We start from the raw sequence: 27,128 nt of genomic DNA on the forward strand, positions 1-27,128 counted from the left end.
CTTGTCTGTCCTTGAAAAGCACAGTGTGGTCAGAACCCTGAGAAGCAGTGAGACTGCTGGAAAAGGACACGCAGGGCAAGGACCTCATTCTCACCTCCTCTCCTTGGCCGTCCAGCTGCCCCAGCTCCCGCCGGACGCTCTCCTTCCCGGCCCGTCGAATCACAAAGTGCAGGGCAGCCGCGCAGAGCCAGGCCGGGCCAGGGGCGGGGGGTGCCGCGAGTGGGGAGAGGACGCTGCCGTAGACGGAGGTGTGTGTCACCGCAAGAGCCCCCCAGCCCGTCACAGCCAGAACCCAAAGCGCACCCACCCCGGCCCTCCAACCGGTCTCCACAGGCTGGCCCTTGGCCGTCAACATGCCCCTCTGCCCCAGACGCAGGAAGCGGTATGCCTGGAGGGGGCGCCTGGTCCCGGCAGCCTCAGCTTTGCAAGGAGTCCTCCCCCCAGAGTCTGCACCTGCCTTCCACTCGGCCCCCACTCCGACTGCAGTGTGATGTTCATGGTTCTCCAGCAGGTTAAAACTGGGCCAAAAGTTAAAAATGGAATATAATGCAGTGATTTAAGAAAGTTCTCTGCTCTTTGCAGAATTAGACTCAGTGGGCAGACTTGCTTTCCTCGTTTTGAGATTTCAAGCATCGCTGACCCTTGGTGGGGGGCGGACACAGGTGCCTCGGATAAAAACGGGTCACAAAGGAAGATGTAGGGAGGCTGGATGGGGCCAGCAATCCCTGTCGTGACCTCCAAGGACAGCACCTACTCGGATGTGAGAAGAGACGGGCAGGTGGACCCCGGACGCCAGTCTGACGGGAACGTGTCCGCTCGGCTCTCCTTCCCCCTTCCACACGTGGGCCTCACAGAGCCTCCCCAGGGCCCCCTCCAGCTCCCGAGACACTATGCACGTAACCGAGTGGGTCCCGCTGCCCGCACTCACCTCCCGGCAAAGTGCTGGGCCTCCTGCAGCCTCTGCAGCTCTGCAGGCAGCGGGCTCTGGGAGCATCTCCTCCACCGGCGGTGAAGCTCGGGCTCCAGGTGCGGCCACCACAGCTCACGGGAGAGAACGGGCACCGACAGGTCAGTTCCCCCCCCTCACCAAGAAGATCGGGAAGCCTCGGGTGACGCTGGCGATCTGCGCGGGCAATGTCTGCCCGCAGGCCGACACCCCCAGAGCCTGTCTCCTGCTCATCAAGTGGTTCATAACCGCAAGGACAGCGTCTCATTTAAGGCCCAAAGCAGCTCCGTGAGGCATACTCATCCTCATCCGCGGAGGACACGGGATATGGACAGAGGAGGGCCCGGTCCTTGGACGGCCCTGCTGAGCTACAGAGCCATGAGCCAGAGGCCACAGCCGCCCAGGAAGCTCAGCCAGGGACGCGCTGCGTCCTCCCTCCTGACAAAAGCCGAGAAGGGGTGAGAAAGCCTGCGTGGGAGCCCCACCCGTGGAACGTCACGAGAAGGCCGGGCCAGCAGGGCAGCAGTCCCCACTCGGCTCCAGTCAACACAGAGCAAGTAGGAGTGTGAACGGCTCCGGGCACAGACTCCTGAGGAGCCCCACCCCGACTCCTGTGGTCTGTCCCCACTGCTCCTGGCGCAGCTTCCCCTGAATCACGCTGCCAGGAAGCCCTAGGCGGACCCTGGCTGCGCCAGGTTCAGGAACACCCCTGAGAAGATGGGGAGCCTACCAGAGCAGAGGTCAGAAGCAAGGGGCACTGGGTCTGGCAGGCAGTCAGGGTCAGGTCAGCTGCCAGGGAGGGGTCTCTGCTTCGTGAACAGGCGTTGAGGAGCCCCTGTGGGGAGACACGCCCGCACGCAGGGTTTGCACGTGGACCCAGGCCCCAGGAGCTGCCACGCACGCAAGGGCCCAGCCCTGGGGTCTGAGTGAGCAGCGACGCTGGAGGGGCAGAGGGAAAGGAAATTACCCTGAAGAAGTGGGCCGTGATGTCGTGGGTCAGGGCGCCGTCGTGGGAGAAGTTTCTCTGCAAAACGGTAGAGGCCAGTGAGGAAGGCACGCGCAGGACAGGGCGGGCAGCTGTTGGAGGCTCCACCACGTAAGGACACGCGGGAGGATGGCACTGCCATGGCCCACGGAGGGCTGGCTCCATGCGGCTTCGCGTCCACCCCCATGCCCGCCAGGCATGGCGTAAACCCCGTGGGCCCAGGCGGGCAGGCCAGGTGCTGTCCCCGCTGTGTCCTCACCTGGCTGCTTTCACAGGCCGTTCTCAAGGCTCGAAGGGAAACAGCCTTTAGAACGAACTTAAAGAAAGTCTCATCTCATTTCTGCTGCTTCCCCAGTTACCTTTTAAAGTTCCACACAAATGAACAGAACCTCAGGTCAAGCTCTAGTCACGTGTGCATTTTTAAAAAGCGGGAACCCATGTTTGGTGTAGAAGCCCTTCCCCTGCAGTGGGCAGGGGAGCATTTATGCACGGCACCTCCCTGACCCTGACCGCATGCAGGTCACATGGATGTCACCCTTTGGAGCCCCTGACAAGAGCCAGGGCACCATCTGGCTTCCATGCCCCCAATAGAAACCGACGGAGGGGAGGCGAGGCGGGCAGGATGGTCTGCACATGCGGGGCCCAAGCTGGTCACCCTGGGGTAGGTTCCGTGAAGGAGTCGTGCTCCGGAGGACGGGGCTGCCCGGTCTCTAGCCTCACAGGCTGGTGCCGAGCCAGGTGAAGGGCTCACCCGCGGCTCCGAGCGCCATGTCCTACCCTCAGAGACCCGGCGTGGGCAGGCAGGACACGCACTGAGGCCGTCGGCTCCACGTGGCCACGGATGCACTGGTGAGTTTTCCAGAGCCAGCCTGAGGTGCCCACATGGCCCCTCAACCCCACACCCCAGCTCACTTGCCCTGTGCCTACCAGCTCCGAGTTGACCAAGTGGAAGAAGTCACTGCAGTCGGGGGCGGCCAGCTGCTCCAAGCGGGGGCTGCCGACAAGCACAGAGGGGGGCAGGCCGAGGAGGATGCTGGGAGGAGGGAGGCATGGACGGTGACCCCGAGAGCTACGGTTGGAGCGCAGCCAACCCTCCCAGCCCGCTCGAAACTGGCCCCGGTCTGCGGCCTGTTGCCCTGCTGGGCCGACGGACACTCAATGTGTGTCCCCAAACCAGCTGTGAAGCTACACGATGACCAAGGGCAGGGAGCAGCACGTTAACCAACCAGTTCACAAGACTGGGAAGGACATCACGGCTCAGCCGTGATGCAGTGAGGACCCCGAGCGCACATTCCACACGAGGTCTTTGAACTGAATGGTTTCTGAAGCCCAGGGGGAGAACTTTCACCCCCAGTTGCTTTCACACCTCTAGACCCTGCTCTCCAGGGGACCCGGGGAAGATGCCGTCCCAGGCGGGGGCGGGGGCCAGAGACGAACGACTAGTGGGAAGAGAACCCAAAGTGAAGACAGACCCTGGGGCACGAGCCGTGTTACCGTTCTGGGGCACGAGCCGTGTTACCGTTTGCACATGAGCAGCTCCTGCTGTCGCTGCAGGCGGCTGGCCACGTCCCACCCTCGAGCCAGGGCCTGAAGGCGTCTGCAGAAAACTCCAAAGAGGAAGTGGCCCCGGGGAGCAGCATGGCCGAGGGGCGCTGGGCCCTGCTCCAGATCAGCAGCCATCTCCTGGAGGAGAGCACGGCCAGAGGCAGAAATCCTGGGGCCTCTCACTCCCAGCAGGGCCCTGAGGTGGGGCCAGCAAACTGAGTGCAACTAGCCTTTTCACTTGGAAATGACTGAACAACTGCAGGATTTTGCAAAAATGAAGAAAGAACAGTACAAAGAACACCCCTCCCCAGACTCTCCATGGCTAACGCTTGACCCGTTTATCGTCTGCTCCCCTGTGCAGGTGGGGGGGTGTGCACAGCCTGAGGGTGAATCACACAAGTGAGGCGCACACACAGCCTGCAGGCACACGTGTGTTCTCACTCCCCAGATGCAGAGCCCCCGTCTCATCGTCTCCCCGTCACGTGTGACCCCAACCCCACGTCTCCCGCTGTGTCTGCCCTCACAGGTCACTTTCTTCCACGTTCAGTTATGACGGACGTGGAGGACAAAGGTCAAGATGAGGGCTTGGGGGACTCGGGTCCTTTTCTTGTGGATGTTTTACTCATTCGTAAATGATTCTGGAGCATCTTCCCAGTGCTCCAGACCACATCCTCCATGATTTCTCTTTCATTCCCCACATGTTCTAAAGTTAGGCACTTTTTTAAGAGTGACAGCGGGAACACCGAATCCTATTATACAGAACTGCACGTACTCTTCCAAAGTTACAGACCCCCAGTGCACACAGTGGACGAGGATGCAGGGTGGGGCCTTGCTCTGCACTCTGACCCCAGAGTTCACTCTCAAGAGATCTGGGGAGAGCAGGATGCTGACAGAAATGCACCTTTCATTTCAGCATGAGAAACAGTTTCTGCACTCTCCTAAAAGTGCTCCTGCCTTGGTGCCAAGTGACCCGGGAAATGGGAGAGTCTCCCAGCCTCCATTATCTGCAAACTCTTGATCCTCGGCCAAGTGGAGGGTTATTTATATCAATTCTCAGGGCCTGACCTCCCAATGCAGCACCAAGAGTTAAAAAGCAGAAAACAGGAGTAGCAACCATGTTGCTACCAAAGTCAGTATTTTTACTTCCTGTTTTCCAACTGTAAACGTCTTAAAGCCTGGAGATGCTTCCCGTATTACAATTTTCGTCTCCATGTTCCTGTGATGCTCACAGTGAGGTGGGCTCACCGAGCACGTGGCCTCTCTGGTCTAAGCCATTGTGTACGTGACTCAAGCTTTCATTCTGGTCAGGTTCCTTAGGACTCACTGTGGATGTTCATAATAAATATCTTAATAGCACGTGGCTTAAACGTAGTGGACACACTTGAGTTTTACATCTTCTAACTCACCTGCAATCTGGAAAAAATATCCCGATTTCCTGTGCAGCCCCCAAGAACCAAATCAGAATTCTCTGAGTGATCATAACTTCTTGAACTGAAATGAAAACACAGTGAAAGCCTCCTAAGTGTCTCCTAACTGTGCTGGGCTGCCTGCTTCTCCTCCTGCCTCCAGAGTGGCCTGTGGTCACAGGGCCAGGAGGTACCCGGAGACTGCAGGACACTCACGGTGTCCCAACAACAGCAAAAAGCCAGCAACCAACTCAGGCAACACATCAAAACAATTACGTGCCACGACCAAGTGGGATTTATCCCAAGAATGCAAGCTTGGCTCAACATGCAAGAAACAATTAATGCAATAAGCATATGAGTAGAATAAAAACCCCAAAACCACACAGATAAAGCATTAAATTAAATGCTATACCTTTTCACGACTAAAAAAAAAAAAAAAAAAAAAAAAAAACCAACAAACTAGGAGTAAAAGGGACCTTCCTCAACCTGGCAAAGGGCATCTATGAAAAACCCACAGTTCACACCGTACTTAATGATGAAAGACTGAAAACTGTCCTCCTAAGATCAGGACCAGGACAAACTGTCCGCTCATACTACTTCAGTCAACATTGCCCTGTAAAGTTCTGGCCAGGACAATTCAGCAAATAAATAAATCAGTACATATAAGGCATCCAGATTGGAAAAGAAAAAGTTAAGCCATCTCTACTGGCAGATTTCAAGACCGTATATATAGAAAATCCTAAAGAATTCACAATAAAAAACATCAGAGCAGGGGCTTCCCTGGTGGCACAGTGGTTGAGAGTCCGCCTGCCAATGCAGGGGACACGGGTTCGTGCCCCTGTCCAGGAGGATCCCACATGCCGCGGAGCGGCTGGGCCCGTGAGCCATGGCCGCTGAGCCTGTGCGTCCGGAGCCTGTGCTCCGCAACGGGAGAGGCCACAGCAGTGAGAGGCCCGTGTACCGCAAAAAAACAAACAAAAAACAAACAAAAAAACCCCATCAGAGTAAATAAGTGAAATTAAAGCAATGAGCCTATGGTGCTAAAAAGAATTAAATACTTAAGAATAAATTTAATCAGGGTGATTCAAGAGTTGTGTGCTAAAAACTATAAAACATTGTTGAAAATATTAAAGATGACCTAAATAAATGGAAAGCCACCCCATGTTCATGGATAGGAAGATGGCAATGCTACCCAAACTGATTTACAGATACAACGCAGTCATTATCAGAATCTCATCTCATTTTGCAGAAAGTGATAAGTTGATCCTAAAATTCAGGTGGAACTGCAAGGGACCCAAAATAGCCAAAAACAATCCTGAAAGAGGACAAAGTTGGAGGATTCACATTTTCCAATTTTCAAAATTTACTTATTTTTGGCCACGCCACGTGGCTCATTGGAACTTGTTACCCGACCAGGGATTGAACCCAGGCCCTTAGCAGTGAAAGCGCAGAGTCCTAACCACTGGACTGCCAAGAAATCCCCACATGTTCCAGTTTTAAAACTTACTACAAAGCTATAGTAATCAAAATGGTGTGGTCCTGGCACAAGGATAGACGTATAGATAAGTAGAATAGAATCAGGAGTACAGAAGTGAACTCTCTCATGTATGGCTAATGGACTTTCCACAGGAGTACCAAGGCCATTCAACAGGGAAAGGACAGTCTCTTCAACAAAAGGGGACAACCGGATATCCACATACAGAAGAATGGGGCCAGATCCCTACCTCACACCATATAAAAAATTAATGCAGAATGGATCAAAGGCCTAAAAATAAGAGCTAAATCTAATAATAGATGAATAAGGCTTCTTCAAAATTTAAAACTTTTGTGCATCAAAGTGCCCCTTCTAGGGAGTGAACCGACGACTCACGGAATGGAAGAAAATATCTGCAACTCATATATCTGGTAAGGACCAAGTATCTAGAATATATAAAGAACTCTTATGACTCAATCCACAAAGAACCCAATTTTAGGGCCTCCCTGGTGGCGCAGTGGTTGAGAGTCCGCCTGCCAATGCAGGGGATACGGGTTCGTGCCCCGGTCTAGGAGGATCCCATATGCCGCGGAGCGGCTGGGCCCGTGAGCCATGGCCGCTGGGCCTGCGCGTCCGGAGCCTGTGCTCCGCAACGGGAGAGGCCACAACAGTGAGAGGCCCACATACCGCAAAAAAAAAAGAAAATAAAAAAAAAGAACCCAATTTTAAGTAGGCAAAGGATCTGATTAGACATTTGTCCAAAAAAGATAACATAAATGGTCCACCAGCACATGAAAAGATGCTCAACATCATAAGGCATCGGGGAAAAGCAAATCAAAACCATAATGAGATAACACGACGTACCACCTCGACACAGCAACCACGAGGACGGTGAGAAAACCAGGCCACGTCAGAAGGCCACGCCTGGCAAGCCCGCATGGTACCAGGCAGGCCTGCCTGTCACAGTCCACGCCAGGGCTTCCTGCGCCGTGGGTGACAACAGTGGCGGCCACCACTGTGTGACCTTTTATTCGCGTCACATTTGCTAATAACCCTGATACCAGGAGGCAAAGTAGAAAGACCAAGTCACTGCCACTGGCAAATCTATGCACAGAGAGAAAGCTGATCCCAGAAGCTTGCCTTGATCGCGAAAACCCAGACTTGCAATCAGGATATGTTCAGCTGTGCTCTGTATGACGCAAACTGGACTGAGAGAAATAAAAACGTTCTTAGAGCTACCAACATCAAAAGACAGACTCTCTGGGCGCTAACGTTCCTAACCTTTGGCAGAAGTCCATGAGCACGTCGACAAGCGTGGTACAGGCGACTGCCAGGTCCCCGTCGCAGCCCCCGGTGGCAGAGGGCGCCGGGAGGAAGTGCTGGTGGATGGCCCACTGGTGGAAGGCCTGCCTGCGATGCAAACGCCAGGGTCTGGGCTGAGGGAGGCACAGGCCAGGGTCCCCTTCAGCCAGGGGTGAGGGAGACTGCAGGTCCACAGCTGCTGAGCTGGGGGTGGAGGGGGTGCCTGCACTGTCCCAGGTCCACCAGCAAAGCATCCAGATATGGACCAGGCTCCGTGGTGCTGAAACCGCAGCACAGACAGCCACCAACACTGCAGTCTGTTCCTGCAGGAATAAGAGGACCCAAGCAGGACCTCCCCGTGTGACCACGAGGGGCAGGGAGCGAGCCGCCGAAGGCTGTTTGGAACTGCGATCAGGAGAGAAGGAAGGAGGCCCTGAACAGGACCGCACACCATCAACACACAGCAACCTAAGGGTGAGCTAAGAAGGGGTCCTGTGGATCTGCAGGCCAGAAAACTGGTTCCTTCTTTCCCTCCTGGCAAGGAAGGAAGCCCGGGCTTGTGAGCGCAGGAAGGAAGCGCACAGGAGGCAGGCCGTGCACAAACCTGAAAGGTGGAAGCGCCCACTGAGCTGGGAAAGGAAGCGGGTCGTCCCTCCCCTCGCCCATCGCTGTCCCTCCTTATTCTACTTGTTCCGTCAGAATCTGACACCACGACACGGCACCCCCGTGTTCAGGGACGTCTCTGACCACTCCAAGTACGGTGGCTTGAGGACAGCCCCCTCTGGCTCCTGTGCCCCGACCCACCCCCAAACCCACGGCCCCTCAGCACCTGCTCGAGGCCAGGATAGCACACCTGACGTCTTGGCAGTCTCTGTCACCAGCCCCGGGACTCACATGGGGCTCAGTCTCTGATTTGCTCACCCCTGGTGCCGTGCCTCAAAGCCAGCACTCGGCAAGGCGCTGCCCACCCTCCCCTCTGCTTCCCTGGTTGGCCGACACCAGCTGAGACCCTCCAGGGCTTCCCCACTGTGGCCCTCCCCAGGCGCAGCTCCTTGCCCGCCGGCACCAGCTCCCAAAGCCCCGTCTGGTGTCTTCAGTGCCCTCTAATCCGCCTTATTTATCAACCTGCCCGCCCCCAGGCTCACACAGTTCCTCGGCAGAACGGCTTAGGGGCATTGCGGCAGAAGTGCAAGTGGGAAGCCCTGTGTGTGCCTCGTGTGCCCCATCTGTCTTGTTCACACTGCATCCCCAGCTTCTAGAACATTCTAGAAGTGTCTGGCAAACTGTAGGTCAATAAGTGTTTCTCGAATAAAAGAATGAATAAAACTGTACTCATACACTTATGTTAAACTGAACATTAAACTGAGGATATAATGACAAAACTTAGACTTAAGACAGTGTAGAAAACTGTATTAACATTTTAAAGGGTAGATCCTTTAAACACTTACCTTTCTGTATCTGAAAGAGAATCAACTTCAGGCTGAATTTCTAGTTCCAGCTGTAACCAGTCTCTGTAAGTCAACTGAGAGAAAAGGACCAAGTGACCACCACAGCAAGGACAGCACAGAAGCCACCGGTTGGGGCTGTGACTCTGCCCTCTCATAATAGCTGGAGGTCTCCTGTGTGTCTGTCAGAAATATCGTCCTACGGCATCTCCCAGGGTTATACTGGGAGGCTGGCACCAAGCCCAGATGAAGAATCAGTCATTTAACTCTGAACGTGAAGCTAACCAAAACCGTTCAAACTGTTCTTTAAACTCAGTCTTCCACACTGCTGCCTGGTCCTGGACAGCCCGCGGCATCTGCACAACAATCACTTCCTAGCTCACCGAGTTGTGCAAATAACCAAAAGATAAACTTGACGTGAGAACATGCTTCCAACAGTCACAGCGCCACATGTCAACACAGACTAACCTCAAAACCTCACAACGCTGACACAGAGAGGGAAGGTGTAGTACATGCTGGGAATTAGGAGCAAAAGAAACGTTAACCTAAACGCACCAAACATGAAGTGCAGCCGTGTCGAGACACCATGCTGTGTCTGAATAATTTTTGTGCCAATAAATGACATCAGAACTAAAAAAAAAAAAAACCAAAAACCTCACACTGTGTGTAACAACGTGTCCCAGAGACATGCATGCAGCACACGCAGTGTGTGTAAACGCCGGAGCTGTGCGGCACCAGCAGGGACGTGTGTGTAGACGGTGATCGAGGACCGGCTGCTCCTGCCCCACTGCTCCTGGTGTCAGACAGATGGTCAGACCTACTCTTGTATGACTGATTATTAACGATAAAAGAGTTGAAAAAAATATACAATAAAACGACATAACTTTTTCTCTAAAGACCAAAACAAGCAGGCAAACATCCAAGAAATAAATGGAAAGTTATGAAGAGGTGGCAGAAACAGTCACATGGGCACGTTGTCTGAGCGGCCAAGCTTCCCGTGACTGTGCTTGGAGACGCCCGGCCCCAGCCTGCAGCCTGGCAGGCGTGTTTAAAATATGACGATCCCAGGAGTGACTTCTGTTGGGTCAGGCCCGTCGCCCATGTCCTGTGCCCACAGAGCCCAGAGCTTGGAGGAGCAAAGCAGGGGAAGGGACAGTGGGACCTACATGGAGCCCCTCCTGCTTCAGCAGTTCCCGCAAGGTCCTCTGCTTCCACAGGCAGAGGGCGGCTCGCTGCCAGTCCACGGAGGGCAGGCACAGGGGCCTCCAGGGAGAGCTGGCCGGGTCTTCCCAAGAGGGAGGGTCTCGGGTCTCTGAGAACCATCTGAACACGAGGAACTGGAACTGAAAAAAGACAGTGGCGTGTGTGCTGTGAGACTGAGGAAACACACAGGGGCCTGGCTGCGCTCGGCTGGCAGCGAGGAGCCCCTGGTCTCAGTGGGAATCCAGCCCTGACCACACATCTCTGAACTGCCACATCCTGCAGCCACGCACGGCCGCGTCCCCCGCGACCCGCCGGCCCCGGCATTCTCACTAAGTGTGCTCAGTGGCTACAGGAGATGCTCCCTCGGTGACGCACTGAGCCGCACATCTTTGCCTTAGGAGGTCGGACCCCCGCCCTCATGCTGACAGAGCCACAGGCTGCTCGAGGGGACCTCGGGGAGCTTGGGACACAGGGCGAGGACTTCCTCTTCCGGGCCACTCCTCCAGACCTCCATCCCACACTTTAAAATGTCAGCACCTGGGACCGGGAGCACAGGGGCACCTGGACCCCAGGCTGCTCCCGACGCGGTGGAGCTCCCAGCAGCGCCCAGGAGTCTGACGCGGAGCCTGGAACTATGAACCAGGCTCAAACCTCAAGGGAGACGTTCCCTAAAGCTCTGCAGGTGCAGCAGCACTGGTTCCCGCTGTGACGGCACCGCCGCCTTTGACACTGAGGATTCTAACACGCAGTTTCCCAGGCTGTCTTCAGAGGAGGGGCAGGTGCTTCCTTAAATGCTGACACACGTTCTATAACATCAATCTTTTAATCTGCCTACTTCACAAATAAGGAGGGACATCTGTAGTTGTCACCTTCCAGCCCCTCCTCGTAACTCAGATGGACGGAAAAGGCAGTGTTGGACCCAAGCAGACGGCGGGGTGGCACCAGGAGACAGTCTGCTACAAACGAGGCCGGTGCTGAGACGGAGGCCACACAGGCTTCAGGCCAGAAAGCTGTACAAAACTGGAACTTAGAGGAGAGCAGAAAAAGGAACCCAGAAGACTCACCTTTTTTATAAGGCCTGGAGACAAACAGCTGTACAAGATGTCACGTGACTGGGAAGAAAACTTACACAAAGAATAAGAAATTGCCGCTGTACAAAATCTGAAAATAGAAAACAGAAATTATAACACAGAAATGGGATCCATGCAAAATAACAGGTGGAAGAAGAGCATGAACTGCACAAAGTGAACTGAGAGCCTCCCAGCCCGACGGCCGCTCGGTGCTCAGCTTCAGGCCCAGCCTGGCTGGCTCCTCCGAGCCCTCGGGAAAGAGCCCCCCAGTCAGGCCGTCTGGCCTGAGCCCTTTCCACGTTGACGAGACTCAGAAAACACATGAACACACACACAGGCTCTGCACGTAAGGGCTTGCTTTCCCAGCGTGTCAAGAGCCACGGTCAGAACAAAGGGAATGAAGTGAGGAGGTGCGAGGTGGGTGTTCCTTGTGTGATTGCATAAGGCTCTCGTTCACCTGCGTGATGGCAAATTATTCACTGTTCCGGCCTAAAAGAACCTCAGAGCCAGAGTGAAGCACGTCCAGTTTCCAACTCAGCCTCTGCCCGCCCATGGTGGGCTGTGACGTGTGGGAGGGAGAGGCTGCCGAGAACAGAGGTGACCATGAGGCCCAGAGTCAGGACTGTGGCGAGGAAGGGGCCCGACTCCCCATGCGGATTTGTCAGTGGTGCTGCTGTGGATGGCGCGGACAGCTGGCGGGCACTGGTCCCAGGCCGCACTCCTGTGCTCAGCTCTCCCTGTCTCTCCTAATACCAGCTCAGTCCGTGAGCCACGACCCTGGTCCCAGCCAACATCTCCCACCGGAGCCTCCGGCTTCCATCCTGACCTCAGCAGCCACAGTAAGCCCTTCTGGCCTGAGTCACACGTGGACTCCCCAGGGCTCTGCCCATGGGATGGCCACTCTCACCCAACCCCCGCCCATCTCTCACACCCGCCGACCCCAGGCTACGGGCTCCCTGCGACTCACTGGGTCCCGGGAGGGGGCCTAGCACGCAGTGTGCAGTGAGTGGATGAGCACGTAACTGGACGACGGGTCTCAAAACCCTCTGGATGGGACAGCTGTGTGTGTAGAAACGTCCCCCAGAGAAAGCTGCTCACCACAGGGAGACCCCGGAACCTAACCTGAGGGGCAGGTCCAACCAGCCGCTGGCACCTGACCTGGAGAACGGCACCTGCAGCCCATTGTGAGCATCTTGAAAAGCAGGTAGCAAAGTAGGGTGATCTCACTTTTATAACCGAAGATACCAACACACACATAAATACACCCAAGATAAGGTTCTGGAACGGTACAGACCAACACGGTAAAGAGTGGTCATCTGTAGAGCATGTGTGTCTGTGCTAATTTTGTCTGATAAACGTGTGTTACTTTTGACAAGAGGGACACTCACTTCAGACACAGGGCTGAGGACTCCTGGGTCCTACAGGGCAGGAGGATATCGAAGAGCTCGGGGACGGGCAGGCCCCTGGCAGGGGTGGGAGGGCCCACATGCACCTCCGGGAGGGCAGACCTGGACTCGCCGAGGTGGACGGCCAGGGCAGCCAACCCCACCACATGTGAGGCACTCAGGCTCGGGCCCTAAAATAGGAAAGAAGAGTGGTTCAGGGACTTCCCTGGTGGTCTAGTGGCTAAAGACTCCGTGCTCCCAATGCAGGGGGCCAGGGTTCGATCCCTGGTAGGGAATGAGATCCCACATGCCACAAGTAAGAGCCCACATGCCGCAACGAAGACCGGGCGCAGCCACATGCATACATACGTACATACGTAGATAAATACAGAAATATTTAAAAAGAAAAGAGGTTCAGCATTGGGGGGGCAGGAGGAAGCCCACCTCCTGGCTGGAGGAGGTGGCAGCCCTACCTGGTGACGGAGCAGTTGGCAGAGTCTGCTGAGCAGAGCCGGCAGGAGCCTGCGTCTGCACAGGGTCCTCACGAAGTGGGCGGCCCAGGGGCCCTGCCTGTGGGGACAGCCACAGAGAACAGTGGCAGCGGCCAGGCCTGGCCCTGCACTGCCCGCCTGGAGCCTGGTGGACGAGCAGTCAGGCACCAGAGACTGAAGAAAGAACCAGGCTGTTCCCCAAACAGGAGGGTCTCCTGTTGCAACGCTGACCGTCGCCACATCCCTGCTGGATAAGTCCGCCCCCACCCCACCCAGGCCCTTCCCCAGTGCAGCGCGAAGTCGGGGAGCAGGACCAGGGCCCAAGGCTCAGAGCTGGACCAGGATCGACAGCCACTCTCATCACGAGCACCCAGGCCGCCCCAGGGCAGCTCCAAACCACCCGGTGAGACCGCCTAGCCTCTACCTGTCTGGTGGGGCGACGCTGGAGGCCGCCATGAGGTTCTGACAGAAAGACGTCAGCAGGAGGTCCACGACCTGAGAGAGGAGAGGTCTCAGGGCCGCAAACCCACATCACAGTGTTTCCACCCTGGACACACAGGGCCACAGTGGAGCTGACGAGACTGGAAACGGGCCCCCGTCCGGAGAAGAGGCTGCAACGCCTCGGCACAGGAATCCCCAAACCCTGGGAGGGGCCCCCAGGGGTCATCACGGAGCTTCTCAGCAGAGAGCAGGGTCAGCAAACCTGCCCACAAGGGGCCACGAGCAGCCTCTGCCACAACTTCCTCCCAAACACAGAGTCTGTAAGCAAACGGCAGCACCGGCCCGAAACCCTCGACTCTCATGTGGTCTTCCTGGCGCCCCACACTCACCCTCTGCTCCCACGGCTGCAGCTTGGGGGCCCGGACGCTGAGCTGAACCGGGGCCCCCTCGATGTCGCTGTCATCCTCGCCCAGGCCCAGGGCGGAGTGGAGCCGTTCAGAAATCACTGCCATCTGAGCCAACAATGCTGCAAGGCAGGGAGCGGCGCCATGAGCGGGGCGCCACCCACCACCACAGGGGCTACACTCTCAACTGACCCCGGGGCCGCTCTCGTCCCCGCCCGGCCAGCAGGGGCATCACTTTTCTGCGGTGCAGGTGGCCAGGCTTCTCCGAGGGGCTGGCATAGCTCTTCACATCACCACGGCCCGTGTCTATACCCTGCACCCCTCGCCCGCCAGCCACCTCTGCACACACTGACGCCCACTGCGGCCGCCCGGCCCGGCCTCGGCGGCTCTGCCAGCACAGGGACTCGCAGGCCTGGCTGGCTGACCATCTTGCGGCAGCGCTGGGGCCCCACACGGGCCTTGACCTCCCCAAGAACCACGTGCTGCAGGAGCAGAGTTTGGAAGGGCCACGCTGGCCACGAGGGGATATCCTGGGCCCTCAGGACGACCACGGTGGAGGCAGAGCTAACAGTGCAGGGCTGGGGCTGCCGACCCTCCACCACAGGTGAAAACCTGTGCGTGACTTCTGACCCCAAGCTTAACTCCTCACAGCCTTCCATGTAGTTTGCATGTCACGTGAATCTACGTATATTTTATGCATTCACGACATACCTAATTTTCTCAATATTTCTAGGCAATGTGGTTTATCTGAAATTTTTGCAATTGTCATTTATTTCCAAAAATTTTTCAGTATATTTACTGAAAATAATCTGCATATACTGAGTCGACACAACCCACACTGTTAAAAACTGTGTTGCGGACTTCCATGGTGGCGCAGTGGTTAAGAATCTGCCTGCCAATGCAGGGGACACGGGTTCGAGCCCTGGTCTGGGAAGATCCCACATGTCGCGGAGCAGCTAAGCCCCCGTGCGCCACAACTACTGAGCCTGAACACTAGAGCCCGCGAGCGACAACTACTGAAGCCCGCGTGCCTAGAGCCCGTGCTCCGCAACAAGCGAAGTTACCGCAATGAGAAGCCCGCTCACCACAACTAGAGAAAGCCCACGCGCAGCAACGAAGATGCAACGCAGCCAAAAATAAATAAATTAAAAACAACAACTGTGTTGTTCAAGGATCAAGTGTATTTCCTCCGTGAGACTCATAGGAATTAAATGAATTCATAATAAATAAAAATCTACTGAAGTTACTAGGTAAAAACATGCCTTATGTATTTTAGTTTCTGCATTTAGCACAGCAAAAATCTAAAAACATTGGAACCTAGCATTTTCTTTTGTGGACCACTGTGGCCACTGAGCGCTCCGAACTGCTCATGCTTGTCCTCCAGACCCCTTCATGGGATACAGTCCTAGAAGCAGAGGCCCAGTGCTGAAGAGCACAGCCACCCAGGCAGTAAAGGAAGGAGAGAAGCCCCACAGCCAGCAACGCAGCTTTCCTCCTCTAGGTCTCCTGTCCCACAGGGATGCCAAGTAGCAGAATATCCATATTCTACCCAGACTTTGGGACAGCCTGAGTGTCAGAAAGGAGGCATGCTCCACACCCACCAGGCCGTGGTCGCGTTCACTACCAGATGCTGAACTGCAGGGAAGACGCACCGGCCGCTGCCACTATGGGCAACAGAGCAGCCACAAGCTCTGAGCACGCCAGGGCTGGCCTGGGCACCCACGGCCACCCACTGCGGAGGGCCCGCCCCACAGCCCCGTCCTCACCGTCATGCTGGGTGGGATCTGTCACTGAGGCCCTGAGCTCTTGCAGGGCAGTTGTGAGCAGGCCCAGCGGCTCCTCCGTACAGCTGGGCTCCAGCTCCCTTCGCGAGGCTACATCTGAGAGACAGGAGGTAGTTTTAACAATTAAACAGGTTAGATCAGATAGGAAGCACAGGGAACTGACGCCGTCCCTGGCTTCTCCGTGCAGAGGGCACACGGAGGACGGGGCCCTATGAGGAGGGACGTGCAACGCTCTCCCCTGACGGCGGATGTTAATGTCCTATCGAAGTTAAAACATTCATAAGGAAGTTTCAGAAAAACCATGGTTCTGTACACACTATTGCCACAAGTGTAAACAGCAGGTACGTAATGAATAAAGACCACATGCATGTGGAGGGAAGCTGGGCGGGGAGAGCAGAACTGTGGACAGATGATGGTTCAGTCCCTGTTTCTCAAACTTTTAAGTAACACTGTGATATTGTTTTTTACAACAGAATGTAAAAATCAGTGTATTAGAGGGCGTTGCCAGTCCTCAACACACATTTAACAGGTTTACTAAAAATACCAGCCCCATGAGATACAGCATTAGAAGACATTCTAGAAGCCCCCAGAAGCAGGACCATGGGTTAGGAGAGGAGGGCAAGGCCTCACTCAACAGTGGACACAGCCCTACGGCCCCCTTGGCATCCTGTCTGCAAGATGTTTCGATACTGGTCCAAACAGGTGTGGGTCTCCCTGGCCGTCAGAAACCGAGGAAGATCGTGCAAGGAGGGTCTGGCAGACAGAATTAGAAAACAGAGCTGCAGTTGCTCATGCAGCCTAACTGGCCCTGCAGGCGTCAGAGGGATTGACCAGCAAACAGCTGCACCATTTCAACACCGAGAGACCAGGCCCTGTCCCGATGGCGCCTCGTTTCTGGGGCGATGGGGTGTGGACAGCCCGCCCAGCTGCTCCAAGCAATGATGCACGCTTTCACACACTGGCCCAGGTCTACATCACTGTCCCCTAGAAGCAGAAAGATCCCCAACCGTCCAAACGGCCAAAGAGCCACGGCAGACCCCCTACTAGGACACGGTGCAGAACAAGCACCACGGGCCTCGGGCCTGGCTGGTCACCTGACTTTAAAGCTCGAATTCCGATGGGCAAACAGAAACCACATCACAGCCTCAGCGGGGCACACGAAGATGAGAGACGGTCCAGTGGCTTTTGTGCCGCAGGCGCGTTCAGGGAGTGACATCACAGGCGGCCCTCCTGGTGTCACAGCTGTCCCAGGGCTGGTGCTGGGCAATCTCTGAAGCCACAGCTGTGACCAGACCCAGCATGACAGAACCAGACCCGGTGGACCGAGGTGCCACCGACACGTCTCGTGATCAAGGAAGTGGAGATGAGATGGGCACATCGGGGGACCAAGCAACCCACTGACCTTACCTTCTGGCTTCTTCTCTCCGACAGTGGAGCAGGCTTGGCGGTAGGTGGAGTATAAGGAGGGGGGAATTTTATCTGCTCTGGATCAGAAGAAAACATTAAATAGTCAACTAGGACTCAAATTAATTCTCAAGCTTACAATCCCAAAGACTATCATAAAACAGAAATATGCAACAGAGTAAATCTAAATAAATTATACAACACCCCACAGCATGACCCTATGTTTAGGAAAAACATTGTCCATATGGACTTAAACGGTCCTGACTACCTCATACGTCCTATATAAACATCTACCAACAGTGGGTTTTGTTCTGTAGCGAGATTATAAATGATTTTCACTTCTCTCATTCAAGTTTTGGTAATTCACAAATTTTAAAGGTGAACTTATATTACTTTTAATGAAAAATGCCAACTAAGGAAAACATCCAATTAATGTCATGAAAAATACAAGTCTTGTGAGGAGGACACGGGGCATCTGCAGGGCACGGACACGGCTGGCACGTTCTCATGGCACAGCAGCAAGTACAAGGACAAGAGCCACAGAGCATCACCCCCCCAACAGTGCTGCAAACCGTGACAACGAGATGCAAGTAGAAGAACAGAGACGTGGCTGTGGTCCAGAGTGAGAATCCACACCAAGACTGGAGGGAGGCAGGGGACTTGGCTGGAGACTAGGAACTGAGGGCACCACCCACTGCCCTAGGGACTGGAAAGCCTTGTTTAAAAAACAGAAACCAATGCAAATAAAACGAAAGGACAGGGACTTCCCTGGTGGCGCACTGGTTGAGTCCACCTGCCGATGCAGGGGACACGGGTTTGTGCCCTGGTCTGGGAGGATCCCGCGTGCCGCAGAGCGGCTGGGCCCGTGAGCCATGGCCACTGAGCCTGCATGTCCGGAGCCTGTGGTCCGCAACAGGAGAGGCCACGTCAGCGAGAGGCCCCCGTATCACAAAACAAAACAAAACAAAAAAAACGAAAGAACAAATTCAAGGAAACGGAGAAATTCACAGAAAAGAAACTGTCAGTCATCACTTTTATTAATATCTTCAGAGAGGTAAGACAAAACACTGCAGCTGTGAAACAAGAATGGACTGCTGGGGGCTTCCCTGGTGGCACAGTGGTTAAGAATCTGCCTGCCAATGCAGTGGACATGGGTTCGAGCCCTGGTCTGGGAAGATCCCACGTGCCGTGGAGCAACTAAGCCCGTACACCACAACTACTGAGCCTGCGCTCTAGAGCCCACGAGTCACAACTACTGAGCCCAACTGCCATAACTACTGCAGCCCGCACGCCTAGAGCCCATGCTCTGCAACAAGAGAAGCCACCAGTGAGAAGCCCGCACACCACAACGAAGAGTAGCCCCCGCTCACCACTAGAGAAAGCCCATGTGCAACTACAAAGACCCAACACAGCCTAAATAAATAAATAAAATAAAATTAAAATAAAAAAATAGACTGCTGTACAAAGGAATATCTGATGGCAGAAATGAAACACTCAGTAAAAGAACTTGCAGATAAACTTGAAGAAATCTCTCAGAAAGGAGAGGAAAAAACAAAACAAAACATATGCAAAATAGGACAAAAGAGAAAAAAAATCAGAAGACAATACAGGAGATCTAATATCTAAAAAATAGCAGTTCTAAGAAGAAAAAGGACACAAAGAGGAAATCTGCAATGAAATAAACCAAGTTGAAATAATCAGTGTCTGGGATTTGCTTCAAAATAATCCAGAATGGTGGGTGGGTAAGTGAGTTTGAAGGCTATAGATAAAACAAGATTGCCCATTTATTGATAACAAATCTGGGTGATAGATTCTATTCTGCTTTTCTGTCTTAAATTTTTCATTAAAAAAAGGTTTTCAGTATTCAAGAAAATTCCTTAGTACTGAAGGGTATGAATTTCCAGAGTAAAAGGCCCACCATGTGCCCAGCCCAGAAATAAAATTAGACCCACAATGAAGTACACTGCTATAAAATTTCAGAACACAGGGAACAAAGAAAAGGCACTACAGGCCTCCAGAAAGAAAAACACAGATTCCCACACAAAGAGTCAGAAACTGTAAGTTTCTAACATCTCAGTAGCAACACTGGAAGCTAGAAGTCAATGGAATGACTCTTAAAAATTTGAGGGTGGGCTTCCCTGGTGGCACAGTGGTTGAGAGTCCGCCTGCCGATGCAGGGGACCCGGGTTCGTGCCCCGGTCCGGGAGGACCCCACATGCCGCGGAGCGGGTGGGCCCGTGAGCCATGGCCGCTGGGCCTGCGTGTCCAGAGCCTGTGCTCCGCAGCGGGAGAGGCCGCAACAGTGAGAGGCCCGCGTACCACAAAAAAAAAAAAAAAAAATGGAGGGAAAATAATTTCCAACTTAGATTTCTATACCCAAACTACCTATCAAATGTGAGGGCTAAATAAGGTGTCCAAAAATCTACCTCACACCCATCCTTTTGTAAGAAGTTTCAATAGGATGTTTTCCACCAAGACAAAGGAGTAAACCAAGAAAGAGGATGATCTCGAGCACAGAAAGGAGAAGCCAGCACAAGCCAGAGCAAAGGACGTCAGTCCCCAGGTGACGCTGAAGGAAGGTACAAGGGTGACAGCAGTCTTAGAGGCATAAAAAGCTAGTGGGTCTGAGTGACGCAGGTCAGACGGCTCTAGAAGAGTTCCCCAAGATATAACTGTTGGGGTACGTGATGATTCTGAACAAGAGAACATGGAGGGCCTCCCTGGTGGCGCGGTGGTTGGGAGTCCGCCTGCCGATGCAGGGGATACGGGTTCGTGCCCCGGTCTGGGAGGATCCCATGTGCCGCGGAGCGGCTGGGCCCGTGAGCCATGGCCGCTGGGCCTGCGCGTCCGGAGCCTGTGCTCTGCAACGGGAGAGGCCACAACAGTGAGAGGCCCGCATACCGCCAAAATAAATAAATAAATAAATAAATAAGAGAACATGGAGACAACTGGCAGAGTGTCCAGTGAGCCATGATATGTACAAGGAAAACTAAGACAAAACAAAGGTAACTATGAACTCCAGAGAAAACAGAAAGTAATGATTCCTAACGATCAACTCTGAATAGTGTTTAGACAGCCTTAAAAAACAGTTTTTTAAAACTAACACAGGAAGGGCAGCTATGTGTATCGGTAAAGGAAAGAAAACTAAAACAGAAAAAGTCAATACCAAAATGATAATGTTGTTTGGAGATTTGGGGAGAAATATCAAAAAATCAGTTGAGTTGAAAATGCTTGCTTCCAGAAAGAAAGTGAAGTGGCAGGGATGGGTGGGGGAGTGGCTATTTCTCTCTCTTTTTTAAAAAAATAAATTTATTTATTTTATTTTATCTTATTTTTGGCTGCATTGGGTCTTTGTTGCTGCGCACGGGCTTTCTCTAGTTGTGGCGAGCGGAGGCTACTCTTTGTTGTGGTGCGCAGGCTTCTCATTGCAGTGGCTTCTCTTGTTGGGAGCACGGGCTCTAAGTGCACAGGCTCAGTAGTTGTGGCACACGGGCTCAGTAGTTGTGGCTCACGGGCTCTAGAGCGCAGACTCAGTGGCTGTGGCGCACAGGCTTAGTTGCTCCGCGGCACGTGGGATCGTCCTGGACCAGGGCTCGAACCCGTGTCTCCTGCACTGGCAGGCAGATTCTTAACCACTGCACCACCAGGGAAGCCCCTGGCTATTTCTCTTAATAAACTTAATAGAAGTATCTGACTCTTTAATCTAACTTAAAAAAAAATTTTTATGGGCTTCCCTGGTGGCACAGTGGTTGGGAGTCCGCCTGCCGATGCAGGGTACACCGGTTCGTGCCCCAGTCCAGGAGGATCCCACATGCCGCGGAGCGGCTGGGCCCGTGAGCCATGGCCGCTGGGCCTGTGCGTCCGGAGCCTGTGCTCTGCAGCGGGAGGGGCCGCAACAGTGAGGGGCCCGGGTACCACACAAAAAATAAATAAATAAAAATTTAAATAAATAAATAAATATTAAAAAAATTTTTTTTCAAGTATAGTTGAATTACAATGTGTGTTAATTTCTGCTGTACAGCAAAGTGACCTAGTAATACATATATATATATTCTTTTTCATATTCTTTTCCAATATGGTTTATCACAGGATATTGAATATAGTTCCCTGTGCTATAAGTGGGACCTTGTTGTTTATTCTATATATAATGGTTTGCATCAGCTAATCCCAAACTCCCACTCCATCCTTCCCCCTCCACACCCCCGCACTCCCCAGCAACAAGTCTGTTCTCTATGTCTGTGAGTCTGTCTCTGTTTCATTTGTGTCATATTTTAGATTCCACACATAAGTGATATCATATGGTATTTGTCTTTCTCTGTCTGTCTTACTTCGCTTAGTATGATTATCTCCAGGTCCATCCATGTTGCTGCCAGGACTCTTTAATCTATATCCATATTTAATTCTGACAAAACTCTTTTTTAAAGACTAGAAATAAATATGTCAAAAAATTAGGGACGGGCTTCCCTAGTGGCGCAGTGGTTGAGAGTCCACCTGCCGATGCAGGGGACACGGGTTCGTGCCCCGGTCCGGGAAGATCCCACATGCCGCAGAGCGGCTGGGCCCGTGAGCCATGGCTGCTAAGCCTGCGCGTCCGGAGCCTGTGCTCCGCAGCGAGAGAGGCCACAACAGTGAGAGGCCCGCGTACCGCAAAAAAAAAAAAAAAAAAAAAAAAAAAATTAGGGACTTCCCCGGTGGTGCAGTGGTTGGGAATCCACCTACCAATGCACAGGACATGTGATCCCACATGCCGTGGATCAACTAAGCCCGTGAGCCACAACTACTGAGCCCATGTACCAAAACTACTGAAGCCCATGTGCCTAGAGCCCATGCTCCGCAACAAGAGAAGCCACTGCAATAAGAAGCCCACGCACTGCAACAGAGTAGCCCCCGCTCTCCACAACTACAGATAGCCTGCGTGCAGCAACAAAGATCCAATGCAGCCAATAAAAAAAAAATTAAGAAGGTATACCATGCAAATACCAAAAAAAAAAAAAAAGCTGGTTTTAACAGCAGACAAAATAGAAATTAAGGTAAAAAGCCTAACAGAGACATTACATAATAACAAAGGGAAAAACATCCAGCAAGAGAAGCCTGTATTTTAACAATTACGAACTTTCTTGCAACAAGACAAATCTGACAGAATTATAAGGAGAAACTGACAAAATCACAACCACCTCCACAATAAACTGATAAACCAAAGACACAGAAAACTATTCAGGATACAGAAAACTTGAGAATAAGCACAATTTAACAGACAGACCCTACAGTCCAAAACTGAAGGACATGTGTTGTTTTCAAGGATGCGCGGAATGTCTGCAAATTCCAAGCAAATTCTGAAAGGAAGTCTTGACAAGTAGAAAAAACTCCATACAAAGTGAATCATATTCTTTGTGAAACATGCAATTAACATTGGAATTCAACAATAAAAACTCAGGGCAAATACCTAAATGTTTAAAATTTTTAAAAATTTACTTAAAACTAACTTACAAATTATGAGAAAATCATAGCACAATGGTTGAGTATTTAGAACTGACCGACAGTGTAAGAACTACACATTGAAACTTCTGGAAGGCAGCTGAAGTGATATCTGGAGGTAAAATTTATTAAAATATGCCTGTTTTAAAACACAAGAAAAGTTATAAAACAATAAATTAAACCACCACTTTAAGAAGTTATAAAAAGAACAACATAGTAAACCCAAAGAAAACAAAAAGTAAATAATAAAGTTAAAATCTAAAAACAAATAGAAGATGTTTTTAAAAACAGCAGGAGGGGCTTCCCTGGTGGCACAGTGGTTGAGAATCCGCCTGCCAATGCAGGGGACACAGGTTCGAGCCCCAGTCTGGGAGGATCCCACATGCCGCAGAGCAACTAAGCCCGTGCGCCACAACTACTGAGCCTGTGCTCTAGAGCCCACGAGCCACAACTACTGAGCCCGCATGCCACAACTACTGAAGCCTGTGTGCCTAGAGCCCGTGCTCCACAACGAGAAGCCACCGCAATGAGAAGCCTGCGCACCGCAATGAAGAGTAGCCCTGGCTCACCACAACCAGAGAAAAACCCACATGCAGCAACGAAGACCCAACGCAGCCAAAAATAAATAAATTTATTAAAAAAAAAAAAAGCAAGGAGAGGGCTTCTCTGGTGGCACAGTGGTTAAGAATCCGCCTGCCAATGCAGGGGACATGGGTTCGAGCCCTGGTCCGGGAGGATCCCACATGCCTCAGAGCAGCTAAACCCATGCACCACAACTACTGAGCCTGAACTCTAGAGCCCGCGAGCCACAACTACTGTGCCCACGTGCCACAACTACTGCAGCCCGTGTGCCTAGAGCCCGTGCTCCGCAGCAGGAGAGGCCACCTCAATGAGAAGCCCCAACTCACCACAACTAGAGAAAAGCCCATGCACAGCAGCAAAGACCCAATGCAGCCAAAAATAAAAATAAATAAGTTTATTTAAAAAACCCCAAACAGCAGGAAGGACACAATATTAAAAGCTGGTTATGTGATACAATTAATAAAACAGACAAGTCTTTAAGTAATGAATGAGTCATAAAAAAAGGCAAAATTAACACTGGCATGAAAAAAATTTTAAGAAGGGATGAAAAGTACAGATGAGGTAGACAAATTTTTTAAATCACAGTAGAATATCATGAAAAATGATACATCAACAGATTTGCAAACTTAGATGAAATGGACAATTTTCTAGAAATATATATAAAAGCTAACTCAAGAATAAAAAACCTGACTAAACCGATAACCATTCAAGAAACTGAGTCAGCAGCCAAAAGTCTTGCCTCCACAAAAGACACCAGGAACAGATGATTTTGCAGCCAGATTTTACCAAACCTTCAGGGACACACGATCCCTGTGTGACACAAACTATTTCAGGGGACAGGAAAGAGGGAAGGCTGCCCGGTTCGTTCCGTGAGGAACCAAATACCTTAATGGCAAAGCAGCCAAGGTGAGTCTAACAGAATGAGACACAGGCAAGAATCCTAAATAAAGTATCAGTAAAGCAAATTCAGCAGTTTATAAAACAAAAAACTGCTACCAATTAGGGGGTATTCCAGGAACGCAAAGACAGTGGAAAAACCTATCAATGTAATTATCGCATAGCTGATGACAGGAGAACAGCACAATCATCTTAAGGGATGCCAAAAAAAAGCATGAATTCCTGCTAAAAGTCCTTAGCGAATTCACAGAGGGAACTCTTTTAACATGGTAAGGAGCATATATATATATATATAAAACTACAGCAAACAGCATTAACGGTAGAACTCTAGCAGCAGTCCTCTCTCAGCCAGGAACAAGACGCGAGGCCAGCTTTCACTCCTGCAATGCTCATTATACTAAAATGCTACCCAATACAGTGACAGACACTGAGAGGCACAATAATCAGACAGGAGGAGGCAAACTTGATCTTGTGGACAGCGTGACTGCACAGAAAATCTTACCACGCACCGGGAGTAAGTTCAACAGTTAATGGAAACAAGGGCACCTACACCTCAGCAGCAGCCGATGAAGAAGACAGAAAAGAACACGCAGTTCACAACAAAAGCTAGGTACCGAGTAGCAAGGCTGACAAAAATTTACAAGAGTTGTATAAAGAAAAACCACAAAACACTAGTAAAAGACTTGAATAAACAAAGACGTACCATGTTCCTGGAAGGAAAAACTCAGTACCATAGTAAAGCCAAATATCCTCAAATTAATCTATAAAATCAATGAAATTGCACTCAAAATTTTAAAGTTTTCATGGAGATATAGCCAAGGATGTTCACTGAAGCACCGTTAACAAAGCATAAAAGTGGAAATAACCTCAGGGTCCAACTCCAAGGTGGTAAGTTAATCTATTTATTCCGTAGGCATGTGGCCTGCACCCTGGGGTGTGCGACGTGGCAGTTTGCAGACACAACAGAATTCCACACAGCATTAAACAAACCAGAGCACACGACCAACGGGGGTAGTGAAAATGCAAGTCACAGAACAACACACACTGCTATCAAATCCACTTTGAAAACACACAAGACCACACTGTGTGGTGTGTTAGTGTGTGGACATAATTTACAGTTATAAACATATAAAACAAAAGGATAAAAAATAGAGGAAAAATTTATGCACCAACTTCAGGATAATGATCTTCTGGGAGGAAAAGGTGAGGGGATCAGAGACCTGGGGTAAGATGTATCTGGACTATTTCAAGAAAAAAAAGGAAAGATAGCAAAAATATTAATGCGAATGGGGCATAGGGGTGTTTTTTTTTTTTACTGGTCTCTTTACTTTTGGAATATCTTATGCCAAAAATAAATAAAAGTAAGGATCCCAGAGAATGGCCTAATCATAAGATGAAAAAGCTTATTTTTACTTTCTAGGCCCTTTATCTTTTCAACCTTCTCACAGGACCCATCACTTCCCATAAGACACTGGAAAACAGGGTTTATACTTTTCTGTTTCTGCCACCTCTCCGCTCCTGGAGGTCCTCAGTGTGAGCCGGGGGATGGGACGCCCCTCCTACATGTGGTCTCCACTCTCCCCAGATCGTCAGAGTGGAAGGCGTTCACCTCCCCCTTTTCCTTCTTTCCTTAAATTCCCTCCTTTCCCAATGATTATGTAGCAAAAACACTACTTTCTTTAATTCTCAGACTAATCATCCTAAAAGTTCATTGAAAAATGCTAAGTTGTGATATTCAGAATCAAAGAAATTTTCTTTTTAACATTTTAACTAATTTTGAGCCAACTTTTTATAAGTAAAGCATACATGTGACAAAACACATTTCTCTACAGAAGAGCCACAGCTCCTTGCGCCGTTATTCCCCAGACGAGCCGCGCTGCCATGCATACCTCCTCAGGGACTCTATGAGAGCGGCCCGGGAATCAGGGACCCTCGGGAGCTGAGAGGGAAGACAGGACTTGGGTGAGACGCCAACAGGGACCCCGCTCTCTGCCGACCCGGCCTCACGTTCACGGCGACGTGTACTGACCTCTCGCGGTGTGAGCAGGGCGGGGAGAAAGTGGGACAGGTAGTAGGACCTCCGGAATATGCTGCAACAGAAAAGGCCAGGCTCAGGGGTGCCCCACCTCGAACAGAGGACCCTCAGTGAGGGCAATGACTGTCTACATCCAGGGCCGTCCCTGCAGGCCAGATCGTGGGCCATGTGCTGTCACGTTTCAAGGCTATGACATTATATCACGTTTTCAAGTTTTCTTTCCCACTGTTTTGGGACACTTCACACAAAGGGAACTCTGTGCTGGTGACCACCTGCACCCAGAGTCTGGAGGATTCCAGATGCATGGCCCTGGAACCTGGCTTCATCCGCGGCCACGAGGTCGACCATGGGAGCTGGAAGCGGTGCGTGTTTCTCGAGGCAAAGCCTTAAGAAAGCTACGCCACAGCTACCCGGTACTGGTAGCAACCAGAATTCAACATGTTTTGGCGTCACACCAAATTCAACACAATTTTGCTATTCAACTCCCTGTGCTGGCTTCACACGGTCACCGTTGAAGCATGAACAAGAAAAGCCATCGTGGCCAAAGGGAGGGCCTGTCTGGTCCCTCTGAACAGTCTGTGCTGCGGGGCACCTGGGCTTTCCACAAGGGAGCTCATGTCACAGCAGGGGCTCGGCAGCACCTGCCCACCAGCCCTTCCGGCAGCGTAACCCCACCTGGCCTCCAGGACGGCGGCGGGAATCTTCCCCGTGTGTTCAAACACCGTGATGGCCTTCTCAACATCCTGGGACGTTTGGCAGTGGGGCTCCAAGTGGGGAGGACGGAGAAAAAACAGAAGATTTAAAAGAAAAGGCAGGAGCAGAGCCGGGCCGCGGCTCTGTGGTCGGGCGAGAGG

At 51.9% G+C, this 27,128-nt stretch overlaps 1 protein-coding gene across 15 annotated transcripts in view; it reads right to left on the reverse strand.

The window, feature by feature from the left end:
- FANCA (FA complementation group A) overlaps nt 1–27,128 on the reverse strand; it is a 55,378-nt gene that overhangs the window by 3,975 nt on the left and 24,275 nt on the right. For 7 of the 15 annotated variants that reach the window (XR_009530636.1, XM_060084439.1, XM_060084438.1 and 4 more), the window contains exons 18-37: nt 26,950–27,038; nt 26,269–26,329; nt 26,129–26,178; nt 17,289–17,365; nt 15,864–15,977; nt 14,083–14,219; nt 13,677–13,747; nt 13,235–13,331; nt 12,765–12,952; nt 11,371–11,467; nt 10,270–10,446; nt 9,107–9,180; nt 7,638–7,766; nt 4,883–4,967; nt 3,451–3,614; nt 2,859–2,964; nt 1,914–1,970; nt 1,677–1,781; nt 929–1,041; nt 95–518 (exon numbers count right to left, since the gene is read on the reverse strand). Coding sequence is in view for 13 of the 15 variants with exons in the window: in XM_060084439.1 (XP_059940422.1) it covers nt 95–518; nt 929–1,041; nt 1,677–1,781; nt 1,914–1,970; nt 2,859–2,964; nt 3,451–3,614; nt 4,883–4,967; nt 7,638–7,766; nt 9,107–9,180; nt 10,270–10,446; nt 11,371–11,467; nt 12,765–12,952; nt 13,235–13,331; nt 13,677–13,747; nt 14,083–14,219; nt 15,864–15,977; nt 17,289–17,365; nt 26,129–26,178; nt 26,269–26,329; nt 26,950–27,038 (2,415 nt within the window). In the remaining 2 variants the exon portion in view is untranslated. Of the gene's footprint in view, nt 1–94; nt 519–928; nt 1,042–1,676; nt 1,782–1,913; nt 1,971–2,858; nt 2,965–3,450; nt 3,733–4,882; nt 4,968–7,637; nt 7,767–8,033; nt 8,263–9,106; nt 9,181–10,269; nt 10,447–11,370; nt 11,468–12,764; nt 12,953–13,234; nt 13,332–13,676; nt 13,748–14,082; nt 14,220–15,863; nt 15,978–17,288; nt 17,366–26,128; nt 26,330–26,949; nt 27,039–27,128 lie in introns of those variants that run through there. The other 8 variants (XM_060084442.1, XM_060084440.1, XM_060084441.1 and 5 more) reach the window with 7 other exon arrangements.

Source organism: Mesoplodon densirostris, chromosome 19, assembly GCF_025265405.1.
Source record: "Mesoplodon densirostris isolate mMesDen1 chromosome 19, mMesDen1 primary haplotype, whole genome shotgun sequence".
Taxonomy (NCBI): domain Eukaryota; kingdom Metazoa; phylum Chordata; class Mammalia; order Artiodactyla; family Ziphiidae; genus Mesoplodon; species Mesoplodon densirostris.